The sequence below is a fragment of the Molothrus aeneus genome, chromosome Z, assembly GCF_037042795.1.
Source record: "Molothrus aeneus isolate 106 chromosome Z, BPBGC_Maene_1.0, whole genome shotgun sequence".
NCBI classification, from domain to species: Eukaryota; Metazoa; Chordata; class Aves; order Passeriformes; family Icteridae; genus Molothrus; species Molothrus aeneus.
This window is the reverse complement of record NC_089680.1, coordinates 8,774,518-8,794,949: the sequence shown is the minus strand read 5'-3', so window position 1 is coordinate 8,794,949 and position 20,432 is coordinate 8,774,518. Positions and strand designations below refer to the sequence as shown.

Here is a 20,432-nt window from a genome sequence, read left to right as displayed (position 1 = left end):
AGTTCATAGTGGTAGGATGTCACTGGATAACTTTAGCTAAAAGTGCTGACATCACCTTTTTTCCTATTTCATTTTCCCTCCAACTGCAGGAGCCCAAGTGAATAGAATCATAGCCTAAAGGCTGCAGAAGAGTAATTAACTGAGGTGTCTTTGTTCACTGATTTTTAATTTTATATGTCTTATAACACAAGTCCCAGGAGTGCATTAAAAGATACCACTACCTTCTTTGGCCACTGAGCAGACACTGTAAGTGACTGGAGTGTCTATTTCCACGCTTCATATTTATTTCTTGTAATAAAATGTGTTCAGATACGTCAGTATAAAAATGACTATTTAAATCAATTGCTGCACCCAACATTTAAAGATTCAAAGCAGAGCCCTGTGGATGTATTGAGAACTGGAAAATACAAATATGCCTTACTGAAAGGCAATCTAAGAGTTCAGTCTGTTCACTTAATCAGCAGTTATTTTCATCACAGGCTATAAATACCTACTAAAATACTAGCATTTGCAGAGAGTACAGTTCTTCTAGCTTCTTCTAGCTTTCAGATTTACACACCAGGCTCAAGAGACTGGAAACAAAATCCAGAGGAGTCCAGAAGAAAAGTACAGCTTTAAGTGTCATGACCGTCTTCACCACTATAGATTTAAAATCAAACATTGTGCAAATGATCAAAAAAGCAGCTCTAATCTAGGGCAGACGAACCATCAGACATGAAAGACTGAATAATTAGGAAATTCAGTGACACATGTGGCATGAGAATTCATACCAACAACTGTGCTGCTCTTCTATTTTATCATCTGGTTAGTCCAACAAGGACCAGACCTGTGCCCCATTGTTTCTGAAAGTCTCTAGTAACCAGGCCCATCTCACTGCCACCCTCACAAACACCTTGAAAAGCACAAACGAAACAGGGTCTTTGCACTGGAACCTCAAACAGCACAATGCAAAGCAAACCCAGGGCATGCTCTCCCACCAGGAACACCGTGCCTGCTGTGGGACAATGCTCCTGTGAGCACCCTGAGTGTCCACATCTGCTTTCCCATAAGCAGGTGGGTCTGGGCTTCTGGCATGCTGATTTTGAGATCAGAAGGGATTCATCCAAATGAGACTGACCACCAAAGAGTGAGAAGCTCTAAAGGTGCCCCCAGGGCAGCTGCACTGAGCCCAGTAGCTCTGCAAGAAGGCACCAGAGCCAGGCACGACACCTCCTGTCCCCCTCACCCAGTAACAGCAATAAGAAACCTGCAACACATTTCAGCATAAAGAGTTAAATACTACCAAGTCAACTGTGATAAGTAGAGGGTAACTGGAAAGTATTGTTGCCTTTCTGGTCTCCCAGTTCCCCAAATCAAACAAAGAAATTCAGTGTTTTGCAAGGATCCTCCTTATCTGAACCATCAAACATCATAACTCACATTAAGCATTCCACTGAGTGCCTGTATTAGCTGCACAACCCTGTCCTCTCTTCCTGTCTTAAAAAGTAATTAGATAAAGAGTTACATAAATATTTAAATATTTCTACTGAGGTTTGCTAAGGGAAATGCAAGGCTGGGTCTGATTCCAGGCACTCTTCCCAGTACACTGTCAAATATAAATCATCCTGGGAAACATTTTATTCATTTCAAGTATTGTGAAGAGGCCACTTTTATTTACAACATAAGTAAAATAGAGATTTAGAGAATAAATAAATATCCAATAAGAAAATTCTGAATTTCCCAAAATATTTTTAAATGTTTTTTTTAATTAAGCACTTCCAAGAACACTGTGCCCTTAGATAACCATCACCCTAAGCATGCTTGAAAGATTATCTAAGATTAAGATTTTGCTTACAAATTAATAGACACTTCAGCCTGCTCAGGAAAATAATTAAGGCATGCCACTCCAATTATTAACATTAAGCATCTAACTGTACACATAAAAACATATTTCTCAAGACCTAGAACACCCAGAACCTCAGCGATAATTTCAAACAAATCCTGATTTACTGAGCTGATACTTGGCAAAACTCACACATATTATTGCATAAAACCTCAACAAAGAAGGCAAAAGGAACTCTACCAGAGACAGCCTCAGCTATGCTCTCTGCCACATCCCCACCACTTGTCCTGGAATCATCTACTTATTTCAAAAACTTTTTTTTCTAAAATTATTTTTCCTCTATATCTAAAAGTATTTCCTGAGAGCCTGCAATCTTTAAGGCGTTCCAAGGACAGCAGCACTCATTCCACCCCTTTCCATAGTAACTCCTCCTGTAATCTTGACCTCATATCTAAGCCAGCAGAGCACTGCAGAACGTGACTAACACCACTTGGTCTGTTCCCTCATCTTCTCTCCACAGACAGATGATGTGTGAGGATGGAGTATTCTGAGTTTGACAGCTCCTTTCTCTGTATGTGCTGCTAAGTATTCTCTGGTATCCAGTGACAGGACACATGGGAGTGCTTGAAGTTCTACCAGAAGAGGTTCAGACTGGGCCTCTTAGGAAACATTTCTTCACTGAGAGGGTCACCACTCACTGGAACAGGCTTCCTAGAGAGGTGATTGATGCTCCCAGCCTGTCAGGTTTAAGAGGCATTTTGACAGTGACCTTAAAAATACTTTAATTTTTGGTCAGCCCTGAAGTGGTCAGGCAGTTGGACAAGATGATCATTGTAGATCCATTCCAATTAAAACATTCTATTCTATTCTATTCTATTCTATTCTATTCTATTCTATTCTATTCTATTCTATTCTATTCTATTCTATTCTACTCTGTTCTATCCTATCCTCTCCTATCCTATCCTATCCTATCCTATCCTCTCCTATCCTATCCTATCCTATCCTATCCTATCCTATCCTATCCTATCCTATCCTATCCTGTCCTTTCTTGTATTTGGTACAGGAAACAGTGCTGAGAAAAGACACACTTCTTGTTAAGCCCATCTATTCTGCTTGGCTTTAGATATTTTAAAACTCAGTCTTTATTGTTTCATTGAGAGAGAAAACGAGCAGCTTCAGGGTGAGGCTTTAGGCTGGGAAGGAGTCACCTGTCCTGTGTGCACAGTTAATCCTCAGGTCTGTGTGGTGTCTGGGAAGTTCCACTGATCAGAAGATAAATGTAATCAGTGCATCAGCATTGCTACATCAGTGTGAAAATGTTTTGAGATCAGAAGTAAGCATAAGGTTTTGGGAAAACAGTTTCTATTGTGCAGTTATGTGAACTCTTGTGCTGGCTTTTAAGGTGGGTAGTCTCAACTTGTGCAGACTAACACAAAAGAAAAGTGTCCATCCAGAAGAATTGCCACCAAGGCAGAGTCAGCTTGTAGCCATGCATGGCACCAAGACCTGCAAGCAAAGAGGGACCTTTTCTTTTACTGGTGGTGTTGATACCTGTTGTACAGACTGCAGAGTGCCTGTTCTGTTTTGCTGGCATTGTTTGCAGAGAAGACCTAGCAGGGGGCATTGGACAGCTTGGAAGGAAGTGTCCCAACCACTCTCTGTAATTTGGGCAAATAATCTGTAAAGTGGATTTTCCATTTATACTCACCATTGAACTCTGTCAACTTCTGAAGATCTTCTCCAAGCTCTGCAGTGACTGTCAGTGCCTGCTTCACCTTCAGGTTTGTTTCACTGTGGTGAACAACATAAGAAGAAAACATGAACTGAAAGTCATATGTGAACTGAAAACTCTCCTTGAAAATCACTTCTGCTCTTGAGGACAGTTTTCTTCCTTAGCCACCTGATGGACTGTGATACTGTACATCTGTTTCACCTGGCCAAAGGGTTCAGATTGTCTTTTTCAGTTGCACTGACAGGCATTCAGAGAAATTCTGAGGAATAGTATCAAAGATGAAGTGGCTCTGTCTTCTTAATTTCACCACAGAGCAGCGCACTCTCCACCCTGTCACTCATGACACATTTAAACCCAAGGCATCTAAGCATATATGAGAGCTCTGAATCTTTTCTCCCATGGTATTCTGATCTGGAAGATTACTTCAGTCCTGGGACTAGCTAGCTGAGGAGCTGGAAATGCAATGTCGAAAGAATACTGCATTAGTTCAGGGCCTCTTAGAAGTGGCACTAGTGTATATGAAAACTACAAACCCATTTTAAGCAGAAATCAGATGGGGAAAGTCCAGAGGGCTGTCTGTAGGGTCTTGGGAGAGACACAATTTCTTAGAATCTCTGGTCTTGCTTAGTCACTTAGACTGTTGCTAGTTCTGGGCAAAGCAGAAAAGGGAATGCAAACTGGGTCATAAAGATGAGTCAGCTCCAGTTTATTCAAATTAATACAAGTTGCAGCCCTCTGATTTTGTAGCCAGTTGTGTCCTGGAGTGGGCAGCATTTGGAAGCCTTTGCTGTGTGCTTGCGTTGATATTATTCTACAGCAGACCAAAGGAGATTACCAGAGTTATCCATTATGATTATTTCACCCAGATAATCTGTCTCAAGGAAAATACTAGAGGAGAAAAAAGCAACAGCTTCTGATGGGGACATTGCAGGGACATGTGTCTAACTAACTCTCAGTGTTAGAAGAGCTTTCACTGAAAAGTAAAGTCCCCTCCTCACATGTCATTCACACTCAAGAAGCAAAAGTATCCACCAGAAGACTTTATTTCAAGATACCTACCCAAGGTTTATTCTACATGCTATGAAACTCTTGCTGCCAAAGCTGGGGAGGTGTGCCTGCAGCACCCAGGGTCCCCAGGATGGTGGCTTTGCAGCGGTGGCAGGGGCTGCACACCAGGGCCAGGCTCACTTACCCGTCCAGCTCAGCTGTCTCGATGTACGTCAGGCTGTGTGGCTCACTGCTCGACAGCAACAGGAGATCGGCCTGAGCACAGATAGACAGACAGACTTGGCATGAATTCACACAGTCAGCAGGCATTGCGAAGCACTGCTGCTTGCAGTTACTACCACTGATTTTCTTGTGAGTGATAAGAATGGCAGAGATTAGCTGTGGTCAGGATAGAGACAAATGGTACTCACTGTCACAAAGTTGTTGTTTTCTAGTTTTATTATATCCCCCACTTGGACATTCATCCATTTTTGCTCCTTTAACCTGCAAGAAAACCCCGAGTAAGTAAGCACATACAGCAAATGCCGCTTGGGAAAGTGGGGAACTTAGCTCTTCTCCTGGGGCCAGACTGTAGGTGCCATCAGGACTTGGGAGCAGGGCCTGTCATGATGTGTCCTGATCCAAACTAACCTGGAGGACCACCATAGTACAAAACAAAAGCAGTACAAATCAATAAAAGCACTGTTTGGGCTGACCCATGCTGGGTTGAGACCAACCCCCAAAACAGCAGTGCAGTCCATGCACACTGTCCTTGTCCTTGTCTCTGCAGTGGCTACTCCCTTCCTTCCTTTTCTTAAAGGGCCACATTGCCTCAAAATACCCTCTCTGCTTTGTGTGAAAGACTTCATCTGGAAAAACTGCAGATTGTCTAAGGTTTTCTGGGTGGTACTAAGGGCAAGAGTAGCCAGTTTTCAGGAAGGTCAATGCAGGTGCTTTGGCTGTGCACTTGACTGTCTGAGCCATGTCTGCAGTGTTCTTCACAGCACCAAGCCAGATGTGCACACAGGAAGCCAGCTAAACTGCAGGCACCAACACAGCCAAGATAGCTCTATATGAAAATTCTAGAGGTGAGAAAGATCAGTCTCAAAACAGGACTGGGAGCTCAAGCTTGAGCTCAGTTTGACCTGGCTTATTCAGTGTTGGTTAGAACTGGACAGGATCTGTGGTTTCCAGGTTTTGAAAAAGGCAAAACATTATAAAATTTCTGTGTCAAAATTTGTTTCCTAGACACAGTAACTAATACACAGTAAACTAAGAAACTGGCTTACTTAGCAGAGAGCCCAAAAAACTATGTCCCTATTCTTCAGTTTCCACTTATAATCTTAACTGTTTGGTAATCTGTTGGAGTTTACACAACATACTGCTATCTATAGTGTGGAAAAAACTCACAAAGTACCTCCCAGCTGTCTACAGCTGTGTCCTATGCATAGTTGGACTCCATGGAGCTGCAAGCACATCTGTCTGCCACGAAAGCCAAAGCCTCTGCTATTTTTTCTGCAGGAAAGAACTAGCAGTACAATGTCCAAAGCACGCAGCTGAAATGTTTTGGGTACATCTAAGCCAGAAGTGCTACACATACTCAAAGTATAATGAAATGTATGAAGGAGATATTCCAGCTTCTTAATTTGAAATATCTTGTTGATAATGCCTAGGTTTGCTTAATGCAAAATAAGTGCTTTGGGTTTAAATGGACCCAGAAGATAGCTTTGCATGTTACTTGTGGGGTAAGGAGTAAAGTAATGCATGACTCTGAAATTCTTACTTAAACATAAACACCAGGAACAGAGAAAGTTTTTGTAAGCACAAGGTCACAGCCATAATGTCTGCACAGATTCTGGTACCGTGTCTAGGGTTCATTAATCAGACACATAGTCCAAAACTGCATGATGAACTAGTGGTGTGAAACACAATTCAATTTTAAATTGTTTAGTGATCCTTGAGAATCGTGCATGCACACACACAAAATATCAAAAATATTTACTAATAGAATGCTTTTCCCTGTGAGAACTACAGCAAAAAGGACTTACATGCCATTGATCAGGACCTGGACTGGGCGGTTGTTGACGTGTTTGTCGCTTTTGTGTCGATTCTGAAAATTGGATCAGAAGGTTAAAAGGCATTTCCAGGAAACCAAACACACAGGAGCCGTAGGCAGATCATTAACATTTTGGGTTTCCACCCAGCTGCCTGAATGGGTCAGGCAGATTAGGGTCACAACTGAGTCAGTGTCCAGCACATGTTTATGACAGTGACACAGAGCATAACCAGACTGCAAAGAGGAACCAGGCTTGCACTTGGAGAGAAGAAGGAGGGTAGAGCATTACACGTCACATTAGCACAGCTCTTACTCAGCTGGCATTGCTCCCACCCACCTTAGTCTGTAAACACCAGAGAAATTCATTCCTCTTCTCTCATACGGGAAGTGGCCACTGATGTTCTGGCATTGCTCCATTGAACATCAAAATCATTTTAATAATGAGAGAAAATCAGATGTTAAACTCAGCTCTAACATCACTCTGTGAAGTCAGTTGGGCTTTTGACTATTAGCTCTGATGGCAGCAGACTTTGGCCAAAGCTGACCAAGTTTGAAAAATCACAAGTGGGTTGAGCACTTGCTTCCTACCAAATTTTTTTTCCACCTAAATTGTACTAGATGACAGAGGATGAGTTCTCCGAAGTGGAAGCCTAAGAGAAGATTTCTGTGCCTGCATCCAGACACATCTATGAGTGATCACATTTTCAGACATGCTGAGTAGTTTCAGAGAAAGTCAGTGGAGTTGCTGGGCTGTTCAGCAATTTGGAAATTCTAGCTCCTGTTTCAGTAACAAACTATAGATTTTGGGGACTTAATTTCAGACCCCATGTGAGTGTCTGCCACCAGCTGAGTTTAAGCAGTTTATTTCAGTTACTGTGCTGAAGGATCACAGGCCAACTCCAAAGTACAGATCAGAAATACAGATCTTACAAAATCATCAATGGCATCCTTGACTCCTGATACAGCCAGCACCAGCACCAGAGGCACCACTGTTGTAAACCAGGCCAGTGAGGAAATCTGAGGAATCAACTGTAGGAAGAAAAGATCTGAGTTAAGACATTTCCTGCCAGTTCAGAAAATCACTGTTTCCTAATCAAGCCGCAGACAACATCTTTCTATGATACCTGAATACAGAATAAATACACAAATGTAGCTCCATCCCTGAAATGTGATCTGCCCCCGTCCAAAGGTGGGAGAGCCAGGGAACCCATGTTTTCCTACCAAAACAAGCTATAATTTAAGTTAGAAAAACGGAGCTGTCAGAAAGTGTAGTGGGTTGCTCTTTATTATTGTTTGCAGAATCAGGATTGCCAAATCCCCAGGGTATTTCTTTGGAAGTGCTGACATGGGCAAGCCTGCTGTGAGGAACTCAAGGGATATCTGAGCAAAACCAGCTGTGCAGAGCCCTCAAAAGCTTCTGTTCTTTGTTTCAGTAACTTCTCACATTTTGCTGAAGTAAATTTTGCATCAATGGACAATGCAAGCTGTTGCCAGGGCTGACCTTGCTCTCCCAAGAGTGGCACAGCCACTTTTGTTTCCTACATCTTTAACAGTGAGAGGACCAAAGAATTGAAGGTGATTCAGTTAGGCTGTCAGTCAAGCAGAGGGAGATGTCTTACCCCCACACAGTTCTCCCCTTCCTCTAGAAGTGCAGCACTAGGGGTGGAAGCAATGTGAAACCAGCATTAGTACTCAGAGTACTCAGTTTGGATCTGGGAATTGTCAACTCCATGTGCGTTGTGAAATTAACACTGATGCACTGTCATAGTCCAGATCCTACAGGCACCATAGCCCTGCTCAGCTGTACAGGCTGCAACTGCTGCCTTCTCACCTCTCTTGGAAAATGCATGTCCCACTGGTCTGGTACAAAGGAGGGGGAGACAGAGGCCCCACAGCCTGCCCATCACATCCACTCCTGATGCAGGAACAGTCCCACAGGGATGGAGTGAGGAATATGCAGACTAATGCCTGCCCTCTTTAGGCTATCTTGATGTAAAGAAAAAGCTGTGTGCTTTTATATATAGTCAACCTAGATGGCCTAGCAAAACACACAGTGGAATAATTTAAGGCAAATACTTTGAAATAGTATGAATTTGACAGACAAACAGCTAGAGTGCAGTACAACAACGCAGGAAATGTGCTCTCAGCTCAGCTGAAAAGGAACCTTGTCTTGAAAAATACAGATGCACTGTAATTTAAAAAATTCATTCCCTGAAAATAAGCAAAAAGGATCATATGTGGTTTGCTGAAGGCTTAACCACATTTCACCTATGCTTTTTTTTTGCTGAAATTGGGAAAAAAAAAAGCATTTGAGACATTATTTTGCAAATTTGTGTGCAGTGAAATGATCAACTTTAAAACATTAAGCTTGAAACATAATCAAAATTATACCCTTCTTTTGATAACGTGCATTCTGATATGAGTCAGCAATGGCAGAGTACACATCAAGGTGCAAAGGGGCAGAAATCCTGATATCAATTTATCCGGTGCGTTCAGCTTTCAGGGTATCATTAGCAGCAGGGATGAGCAAAGTGCAACACAATGCCATTGCAATCCACAGGGCTCAACAGTGCTGCCAGGGTCTGACACACTCCATACTGGGCACCTCCCTCACCCTGGAGAAGGGAGCAGCAATATCCAGCTTTATGCAAACTAGCCAAAACCTTGAGACTTGCTGATGTTAACTCCTTCCTTCCCAGGGAAACACCACAGGTTGCAAATGTGGTGTCCTTCTTGCTGTTTTCCTTTGTGACTGCCTGTGGAATTCACCTTAAAATCTGTGGGTAGGACACAACTTGGCTTTACACTACAGGATGAATAAGTAATGCAAATCTGAGGACAGCCAGGAGTACTCAGAGGGAGACACAAAGGGATAGTAGGGCAGGGCATGAAAAAGTTGCACAATTTGTTGAAAACTAATTAACTTTTTTCCTTCATTTAGTTCAAACCCTCATATCCAAAGGTAAAAGAGAAAATTGCTTTTTTCTGCCCTACTTTCTATGTACTGTAAGATTTTACTAAGATGCTAATTCACACCAGGACTATAGCTTGCACTTCATTACACCTGCCAAACATAGACTGGCTTTGATAACAGAGAACAATCTGCTGGAAACAGCACAGTGATTTCGTACCTGCAAAATCAGCAAGAAAAGGAAGTAAGCATTGGCTATTCGCTGAAACTGCTCAAACAGGTTGAGAGGCAGGAAAGTGAAGAAATTGTATTTCGATGTTTTAATTGAATTGTTCTGTAGGGAAAAAAAATGAAAATAAGGATTGGTAAAGCAGGAAACAAAATTACAGCACAACACATTTCAACTGTGTCTTACTTGCTTATATTTAGCAATAGCATTGTTCCCAACAGCTCAAAAAGTGTTTCCTTTTCCCCCACACAATCATGCCAATCTGGATAAACAGAGAATTCCTCTTGGAATGAGTGAAAACATGATGCTTGGCTTATGCCAGTGCTGCTGCAGGTAGATAAACTTGTACGTTTTTGCTTACAACATCTTCCCTTTATTAACAGTCTTCTTACTTACACAGTGCACAAAGAAAATTGAGAACTGTAACCAGAAGACAGCAATTTTTCTGATGCTTTTTGTCAGATGCTTTGAAATACCCATTGGCTGGACAACCCTACTGGAGGTATACATCCTCTCGGGAGCAGAATATGACATTATTATTATCATTTTCATCTCATTCAGCAAACTTTCAGCTCAGCAGCTTCAACGGGTGGCTTGTTTCTACTCCACAAAAATCACTTGGATGTGGTGCTGTGCAAACAGTCACTAACACAAGAACTCACTGTTTCAGTAAGTGAGCTGCAGCTTTGTTCCCTATTTCCAGTTTCCTTTTCTAATTTCAGATGGCCCCTCCAGCACAAGAAGTAGTTACTCCCCAGTCTGTCTTTTGCAAACCATAGAAAGAGCTAAGCCTGATATTGCAGAGCCGGGTATTTTCTTCCCCAAAGGTGATTGACCAGTCTGGTCCAATATGTGCCGCCAGCCAGACAGGTTCAATGCATCCTACTCACCTACCAGCTGCTGCTGTCCCTTTAGTTTTCAGTTGTACTAGACCATCTTTTCATATGATGTTTAACAGGTCCAGGTTTAGTTCTGGAAGGATGAATCCCCCCCTATTGTGAGAACACCTTAAATTTTTCCCCCTAGAAGCTCTCCAGACAATGCCCTTCCAGGGAACTTAAAGTGTGACAGCACAAGGAGGCAGACATGAAGCACACCTGAATTCCATAATAAATATGCTGGTTCAACAGGAGAGAAAATGGTGATTGTGGTATTTGTAATGGCCTTTAGATATTGGTAAGCTGGTGGGAGGACAGAAGCTACTAAGTATGAATCACAGCCCACTTCTTATCCTTGCAATTATCGGAAATCTCGACATCTACACTGACATGCATCAGCATGTTTCCAGCACTAAAACAATTATTTCAGGTTACCACTGAAAGGTATGTGTGGGGGAAGCTATTCCATTTTTGGCAGTTACTGGATTTCTCTACCTTCAGACACACAGTACAGCGTATGTTCTTCAGCATTAAAATCATGTTTTATCCCTTGGACAAGCCAAATGAGGAAATCTCTAAAACGGCAGAAATTAAAACAGCTTTTGTAGAAGAGCTAGCCAAATCCTCCTCTTGACTGGACTCCAGCAAGAAAATATATTTATCAGTGATCATCATATATACAATATTGCCTGTCTTGTGGTATAATGCAGCTACCTGCAAGTGTGGTTAACTCTGTCTATGCCATGACATGTAGTTCAATTTGGTTTATTTCAAAATCCTTAACCGTGGGGTATGTGTTGTGGACAGGCGCCATGAACACTGCTGAAACAGAAGCAATGGAAAAACAGCAACCTCTGCAAACTCAGCATACTAGGAACTAAATTGCTTGACAAGACTGTGTCCATCAGGCACACAGCTTAGCAGATTTTTTAATAAAAGCTGGATCTAAATAAAGAAATCTGCCCACTATTCTGAGGACAAGTATTGTGACCAATTACTCAAAGGAAAAACAGAAGATTGTTGCTGCAGGAAAAAGTAAATGCAGGGGACTTGACCTTTGTGCGTCAACAGATTTCAGAGGGTTGCATATAACATGGGAAAAACTACTCAGTAAACACTGAGATAAAGTTTATAGATCTTTGCCTGCAAAAATCTCAGAAGGGAATAAGAAAAGAATGGGAGTGGTTTATTTCAATTCCTGCCTTCTATTTCTGTCCATTAATTACGTCAGGAAAATCATTGAATGAACCACAGCCATTCATTTTATTTCCTATTGCCATTAGGCATGGTAAAAACCCCAGACATAACAACTTCCAAATGCTTAACTGCAGGAATCTGGATAGTCAGTATTTTCTCCATAGTTGTCAGGATCATTATATTGTTGGGTACATAATGTCTTTTGGGACACTAGGGCACTTTAGACCTGAGGATAAAGACAGGGAGTATTGTCATGAATCTTCTCATTTTTCTAGAATCTATAATTAAAATTAATCACCAGAAAAAAAGAACTTGTAATTACTATAAATATATCTAATTAAACACATAACTTGTTCATGGACCTCAGGGGCTAAAGGCATAGCAATAGCAAATTATAATGACAAACTAGAGAAAACTTCAGCCTTTCCAAATCAAAACTCTGCATTTTCACATCACAGATAGAGCTGAAGCACTATGCAAGGTATCACATAATCATGGAAATATAGAATGGTTTGGGTTGGAAGGGGTATTAAAGATCATCTCATTCCAAATATCCCTGCCATGGGCAGGAACACCTCCCACCAGACCAGGTTGCTCCAGCCTGGCCTTGAACACTTCCAGGAATGGGGCACCCACAGCTTCTCTGGGCCTCAACACCCTTACAGTAAATAATTTCTTCCCAGTATCTAATCTAAACCCACCCTCAGTTTGAAGCCATTCCTTTGCCCTGTCTGCTACATGCCCTTGTAAAAAGTCCCTCTCCATCATTCTTATGGGCTCCCTTCAGTTACTGGAAGGTCACAGCTAGGTCACACTGAAGCTGTCTCTTCTCCAGGCTGAGCAAACCCAATTCTCCCAGGAATCGGTTATGTTTTCGGGCAATACTACAGGGCTGTGTACTTTGACAGCTCAGGCTCTTGGCCAGCTACAGGGAAATCTCAGTTGGCCTCTGCTCTTGATCTTATCCTCTTCTGTGATGCTTAACATCATGAAACCCTCTCACTCTTTAGAGCTGGACCAGAGCCTGACTCTGGGGTGGGAGGGGTGCTACAGGAGCCTGAATCACTGCAGTGCATTAAATGGTCCACATGCAGCCATCATTTCACAAGCAATTCCTCTAATACATCATCTGCCTCACTGTGCCCACACTCTGCCTTCAATGGGGCAGACTCCCATAGTCATGGAGAGGAATAATCTTTGCAACAGCAATTAGGTATTGAGAGGCCTTACTGAAACTTCTGGTTTTCCTATAGATTCATTAAAACCAACAGCTAAGAAGAGCAGTTCTATGGGCTGAGCACAAAGATGGGGATGGGGAGCTTTACATTTACTCCCTGATCTGCCCTAGAGCTCTGGTTGTGCGAGGGCAGTCCCTGCATGCACCTGTGTCCTAAATGAGCAGGTCTGAGCGTGGTTACCCACAGGCAGCCTGGAGCTCTCCAGATGCGAAGCTTGACACCAGAGCAATGTTGTCTGTGGGTGAGGGATTATTCTCATCTGCTCTTTTCAGGGGCTAGATTCACACCTCCTGGAGGTGTGACTCCACCAAAATGCTGTCCCTAAGAATAGTGCTCATCTCTCCACAGTTACACAAGTCCAGATCTGGCAGATGAGCTGTTACTTTGGGGGTGTTTTCAGAAGCCCGCCTGTGACGTCCAACAGCAAGCAAAACTCAGCAGATGGCTCCTACCTTAGATCGCTGAGCAAACAAATCATCTCCTTGCCATAAAAGTCACTGGAAATAAGAGACACTGATGCTTTTGTGGCTAGATTACAGGGGCTAAAGTGTATGGCAAGGTATTGACCCTCTGAATTTATGCCCCTGGCTCAGTGACATAATAGCTCCCAGCAGCTGGACAACCTAGCCCCAAGTAAATTTTAGCAAGATTTTGGTGACCCCACAGGGAGGTGTTATGCCACAACACTTGGCAATTCTGTTGGTACTTGTGTAGCACAGACAAATGGAACAGCTGAGCAGGAGAAATATCTTTCCCAGGTGTTTTGGTAAAGCCTCACCAAGGAGGTGGCAGAAGTGCAATTCCATGGCACTCTGTTTAACTGCAGCAGTGCCATTGGAAAGAACACAGAAGCCATAAGCAGAAATGTGATCACAGTGCTGTGAATGTGCTCATGAAAAATTTTAATAGACTCATGTAACAGTGCATAATGTGCCACCAGGGCTTTGTTTTCACAGGGAGTACAGAACAGTCAGACCAGATCAGTTTTAAGACTCCCAAGTTCACTGACTTATTCCTGACGTTAGGCAGCAGTCCCAGCCCAACAGAAGACTGATAAAGACCAGAAGGATGTGGTGGTGTTAATCTGGTCCCTGTAAAAGTCCCTGTAAAAAAGCAAACTCCCAGGAGTAATAGACTGGCCAAACACTAGGGATAAAAATGCCAATTTCCAAAGCACAGTTCTCTTTTCTTCCCTTTTTTTTCCCCCCCATTTTTCTTTTCTTTAAACAGAAAAAGGATAGGAATGTCTTACATATGCAACCCCTTGACCCTCTCTTGACAGCATTAATGAAGTGAGTTCCAGGATCTCATCATATGTTGGGTATGCCATGAAAATCTGTAGGAAAGCATGATCACTGGTTGTGTTTTCCTGTGTTGTTCCTTCAGTCTGGTGTCACCCCATTACTGAGCAGTTAATCATCAGTGTGGTGAGTGTCCTTGTCATGGTGGTGCACAGGGCTGGCATGGCTGCTAACCTCATGTCATTGCTCACAGACAAGCCAAGCACAATAACCTAAAGGTCTTGTCTCTTAGGCATCCCCTTTGACAACACTGTGCTCTCCTCTGGCTCAGCTCAGTACCTGAAGCTGCTGCCTGTCAGGAAAGAGGAAAGAAGGAGAGGGCAGAGCACTGCTGAGTGGTGCAAAGGAGACAAACTCCAAACCACTGTTTTGTTTTCATTATGGTCTCACACAACAAGACTCCCAACCAGTGCAGTAGGAGTATTCTCTCCATGAGACTTAATCTGATGAAGAGTGGAAGACTTGATCCAAAGAAGTCTATGGACTTCACTGAAGATAACATCTGGCACAGCTCAATCTTTATGCGCTTCTCAGGGGCCTGATATGCCTTGAGGACCTTGACCTCACCTGGTGTCTCTAGCCACAAACCCTGTCCAGAGCTCAGGAGTTCACTTTAGATCAGCCAGGAGCCTTCTATCCTCATCTGAGCTATGTTGTAGAAGTTCCCATCTCCAGACTGTCGTCTGTCCTTGTTTCCCTGATATATCTATCCAGTTCTACTTCCTTGATGGACCTTAGGCCTCTCGTATAGATTTGTCTTCAGCCCTGTCTCTCACCACTTCTGCCTGGGTCCTGGACCTGGACCTGGTTCATCACCTCACCTTGCCTGGAATGATCAGGATGGACCCCATCACCAGCATCCTGCCCTGTCCCTGCCAGCCAGAGGCTGCAGGACTGCACCCTGGTTAGTGGGAGCTCTGCCTGAGCTGGATCACCTCCACTTCCAGCCTGCCCTTCTCGAAGTCAGCCCTGCTCTGGCTGCTCCCTGACAGTGCCTCAAGTGCTCTTTAGATGGACCCAACTTACACCTCACTAAAGAGCAGTGCAGGTTGCTGCTGTAGCTATTCCTTCAGGGACTACTGAGACCACTTTTCACTTCATCACACCACACTCCCTTCTGCCTTGAGCCTGAGAGACACTGGGTGACATTTGCAGGTTGAGACAGAAAGAAAGGGCAGCTGGTGCCACAACCCTGACCACACTGATAAGGACCTTGAGGATCACCCACCAGGCAGCCTTCAAAGAGATCAAAGCATGCAAGCAGAGGAGGTGGAGCAGAGTCTGAGCCATTACCAGAGCTCCCTGCTCTCCAATTAAATTTCAAACAGATAAGAACCCAGCTGCTGATCCAGCCCAGGCAATGTGTATTGGCTATAGGAAGTTATATACATCCCTCCTGTTTCACTAGAGACTTCATCAGCTGACCCGAGTCCAAGCAGCCCCCTTGCTGCTGGTCCTGATGAAAGAATGCTGGCTTGACCCTGGGTCCTGATCCAAGATGAAATCTGTCATTGACTCACAGGCCTTGCATTTCCTTTCCTATTGTCTGAAAGCCAATTTCAAAGTTGTTTTCACAGCCCTTCATGACGTCCCAGTGCAGCTGTGCTAAATTCCAATGTGAAAGCAAAGAATTAAAAAGGAACTAGGATCAGATCAACATTAAAAGTCTTCAGAAGAGATTTTCCTCTCCACAGTGTTGATGGAGAGCCTATCGTGGTGGACACACAGAGGCTGTCCCCTCTGTAGCTGTGTTGGGGTGAGTGCAGACAGATTAAGTTGAATGAAGTCCTTAAATCTTGCTATGTCACATCTGCCACCCTGCTTTCCACTTTATTTCAGTCTTTACACAGAACAAACCTCTTTCTGAATCCAGGAAGGATCTTTCTGTCTGCATTGTGAATAAACACAGGATTAGGACTTGACTTTTCATTTTTACTGACCTATATTGAGCCCTTTCCTGTGCTGCTCTAAGTGCCTTTTCATGCCACTCATTCACACTTTGTTTTTGAGTCATTCCTTACTAATTTTGTGAGCTGGTGGGTAGTGTTTATACCTTCACACTCAGCCCTTCCAGTTAACTGCACAGCACTTTGTTTTAAAGTTTGTTTAATTTTTCTAAGGCTTCTGCTCAACTACTGAGGCCTCATGGCTGGAGAAGTGTTGCAGGCAGGGACACACTGCAGTTTAGCATCTCCTGTGTTTTCTGACAGCTCAGGGAGGGAATTTGTCCTCTGAAGTCTCCTGAAGTTGTAGAGTGATGGAGGTGGACATGCCCTTGCATGCCGTGGCAGACATGGCTCTCCACGGTGCAGTACCAGGTTCCTGCAAAGCTGGTTTGAGCCATTCGGGAGTCTTGCTTCATTCCAGGAGGGCCACCTTTCAGCAGCTGCCAGAGCTGATGTCAGACTCCACACACAATAGAGTTTTCAAGTCTTTATCAGTTCGCCTCTTCTCCCTTCACAGATATCCTGGAGACTTTGCACCGGCAAGGGACAAAGTCCCACCAGGAATAGGGATATTCAGGGACAACACACCCACCTCTGGCTGTTCTTTCCCACCTCCCCGCTCTTGCTGTGATAAAGAGGGACAATACACCTCTGTACCTTTGATCTATGCCTACATAATAGAAACTGCCCGTTTAGTGAAAGGCTCAAATCTTCACAGCAGGTGGGACAGAAAGCCTGGCTGCACCAGAAAGTCAATATGCGACATCTAGGCTTGCATTTCCCTTTCTTTTTCCTTATTGGCCTTTCTCAGCAACTGCCTCACCCTAAAGAAACATTTACCGCCTCACCTAGCTTTGTTGCAAGAACCTGTTCTATAGGTTTTATGGCTAATGTGACCTTAAGTTACCAAGAAATCTGAAACTCAGTCCTGTGACTTTCACTGTCTCTAAAATACTTTTAAAGCTTTGTTATATTCGTGGGTTTCTTTTGGATCTTAGTGGTCCTTTCCCCCTGAACCACAGCCTAGTGCTTAGCAGAGCAACCCCGCCATGATGAGACAAATCTGAAAGTGAGGAAGGTACCCAAATTTAACCCTTCCCTGGAAAAGCTAACTTTCAGGAGCACCATAGATATGTTATGGGAGGATGACAGGAGACTATTTCCCTTTTTGTCATTTCCACGTTCATCATGAATCTACAGCATGGGCTGTGATGTAAGTTATGAGCAAGTTTATTCTTTCCATACACCCTAGTAACATGGAGTTAATAAACTGAACTTTTGCGAGGACTTATTGGAAATAAGCAGCCCAGGACATGTTGTGCAGCCCTGTACAGTTAGGGCAGTTCTTGCATCACCACCTAAAGTTGTTAGTACCTCACCATCCATTCGCCACTTCAAGGTTTGGCTCTTTTTTGGGCAGTTTCGTGGATTTCCCAAGCCTCAGTTTACACAGGACTCCAGAAATCAGGAGCCATAGCTCACTAAAATGAGGGTCATGATTACCAAAACTCACTGCCAAGTTTTAACGAATTATACTGAGCTGGCTTTTTGGCTGCCTTCACTTTATCACCTAATCTCAGACTTACCGAAATTCTGAAGCATTCTCAAAGTTGTCTACTCAATTGTAGCTATTTGCAAACCCTTGGGCACAATCAAGCAATCAGCTGGGAAGCACTGTCATGCAAAGTCAGTTTTCTGAATGGTTTTTCACAGAATTAGGCATGGAACCAGAAGAGTTGCTTGTTGCCTCTATCCTGACGTACCTGCCCATCTCCCTCCTACTTTCTTGTCCCACTACTGCACATTGCAACCATTCAGTGGAAGATGACAAAACCATGTGTAGTGGCAATAACCATCGCAGCACATTACTGGCAGATTGTGTGCAAATCAAGTTCACTTCCCCAGTCTCAAATCACCAGTCTTGATAAGACATTCATGCTGCATAGTACTTCACATATATTAGCTGCCATGCATTTCATATTCAGGATACCTGCAGCAGCTCTGGACCCTGGGACTCTCTAACCCATGTTTGTGGCTGAAAACTACTGAAAACCACATGTTGTCATCAGTCAAACCTGCTGGCAAGTCATGCTGTCACCATCACAAGAAATTTGTGTGTTCTAAAATGCTTACGGTTTTCACCTCTTGCCAAGAAAATACTTGTGATGTTCCTAAACCAAAACATGATTCAAAGAGCTCCCAGGTAACTGAATTATTAATTTCACCACTGGAATTCAGATATTCAAAGGACAAAAATTCACAGGATTCACTTTGGTATTAATTGGCAGCTGCAAACACTTTGAAAGAATGCAGTTTCAGGGCAGCCTCACAGAGGGGATGTCCCTGCAGGCAGGACAGATCTAGAGGCTGAGCTAGCCCTCCTCTGCATCAAAAAATGGTCCAGAAGCTTTGGAAATGAAGTTGCCGAAGGAGCTTCCCTGGCAAATTAGCCTGGCAGCCCTGGGACACAGCCAGCCTGTGTCAAGGTGCACTTTGGAATCACAGATTTCACGGCACCTAAGTGAACCTAAGTAGAGTGTTAGGAATCTGGCAGAAAAGCTGGCAGAAAGCAACAAGGGCCAGATTCAAAACCTTCCTGACAGAGATGATTTCACTGCAAAAGCTAAGGAACTGACACATTTCCTTTCATGTTTTACTTTAAATGGAGACAAATTTCCACAGAAAGCTCCCCCCAGGTTCCGTTATTGAAAGGCCTTGGAGCCTGATCCTGCAAACACTTTGACTCACAAATAATTTTCTGTAAGTGTGCAAAGTCACTGTGCCATGCTTTTCCAGAACTGGATCTCCTTCAGCTGCCCATTTTTCAGGCTGACTTAGCAGCAATCCACCTCTGATGGTTCATCTGGCTTTTGTTTGCCTGGTTTGCAGAGCCATAGCTGGCATGCAGTTCTGTTCACCCCTTTGAAACAACACTTGAGACATGAAACAGATGCAGCTACATCTGTGACTACATCTGCATGAAACAACACACACTGGTTACTTACAGCATATTCAAACTGCAGATTAAAATCACGGTTGTTTGCTTGAAGTTGTCTCTCTTCCTCTGCAAAGAAAAGGAAACATATCAATCACGCGTGAGGGTAAGCAGAGTCAATACAGATGTGAATGGAGCATCAGAAAGTGCAAGCAGACTTGCTAGAAGGGAGTGACACAGTGAATGGGAGCCCCATGTCAGGGACCTGGGGTGGCTGGTGACACTGATGGAGCTGCACTGTGGATGTCACCATGGCACTTAACACCATGGAACAAGTCTCCTCCACGCACCACGCGCTGCAATGCCAGTGTCAGCTGGCATGCTGTTCACCTTCCCACTTAACTAGTGGTGCTCACTCTTCCTGCCCTGCTCCTTCTCTTCCCCCTGAAGTCTCTGGAGCTTTTGCCATCAGCCTACAGCTGGTGCCCTTCTTCCAGTACAGGTGCATTTCTGAGCATTATTCCACTGATGGGACACCATCCCCACAGCTCTCATGAAATCAAAAATTACTGGAAGGATATCAAAAGGTCATCAAATCTGTCCTTTACCTCGAAGCAGGGGCTCGCCTGTCTTCCCCAAAAATGACATAGAAAACTCCAGCACCAGCTGTTTTTCAATCGCCTATTCCAGGACTGAAGTTTCCTCCCCCTAGGGCAGTTTTTCCTTGTATTATCTAACATAAAACTCATTACTTCAATTTCAAGAGGTTTTGTCTTCTCCCAGGAGCGTCAAAGGCGGTCTTCTGCTTCCCCTAAGTTCCTTGTGCTACTTGCCAAGGATGCAGAGTACAGATAGTTGAGGGAGGGGATTGTCCCACTCTGCTCTGCACTGGTACAGCCTCACCTTGAGTCCTGTGTGCAGTTTTGGGCACCACAGTGTACAAAAGGTATAAAAGCTATTAGAAAGAGACCAAAGGAGGGTCATGTGGATGCTGAAGGGACTTGAGGGAAAGCCATATGAGGAACACTTGAGGTCACTTTGTCTGTCCAGCGTGGAGAGGAGGAGGCTGAGGGGAGACCCCATCGCTGTCCAAAACTTCCTCAGAAGGGGAAGAGGAGGGGCAGGCACTGATCTCCCCTCTGGGTGCCCAGTGACAGGACCAGAGGGAATGGCCTGAAGCTGTGTCAGGGGAAGTTTAGG

General features: G+C 43.8%; 1 protein-coding gene across 1 annotated transcript in view; it reads right to left on the bottom strand.

Annotated features, from left to right (window-relative positions):
* Nucleotides 1–20,432, bottom strand: part of LOC136568967 (phospholipid-transporting ATPase FetA-like) — an 83,006-nt gene that overhangs the window by 32,095 nt on the left and 30,479 nt on the right. The window contains exons 2-8 of the mRNA XM_066569213.1: nt 19,303–19,361; nt 9,729–9,842; nt 7,528–7,626; nt 6,590–6,651; nt 4,973–5,045; nt 4,747–4,817; nt 3,531–3,613 (exon numbers count right to left, since the gene is read on the bottom strand). Of these exons, the coding sequence (XP_066425310.1) occupies nt 3,531–3,613; nt 4,747–4,817; nt 4,973–5,045; nt 6,590–6,651; nt 7,528–7,626; nt 9,729–9,842; nt 19,303–19,361 (561 nt within the window). The remainder of the gene's footprint in view (nt 1–3,530; nt 3,614–4,746; nt 4,818–4,972; nt 5,046–6,589; nt 6,652–7,527; nt 7,627–9,728; nt 9,843–19,302; nt 19,362–20,432) is intronic.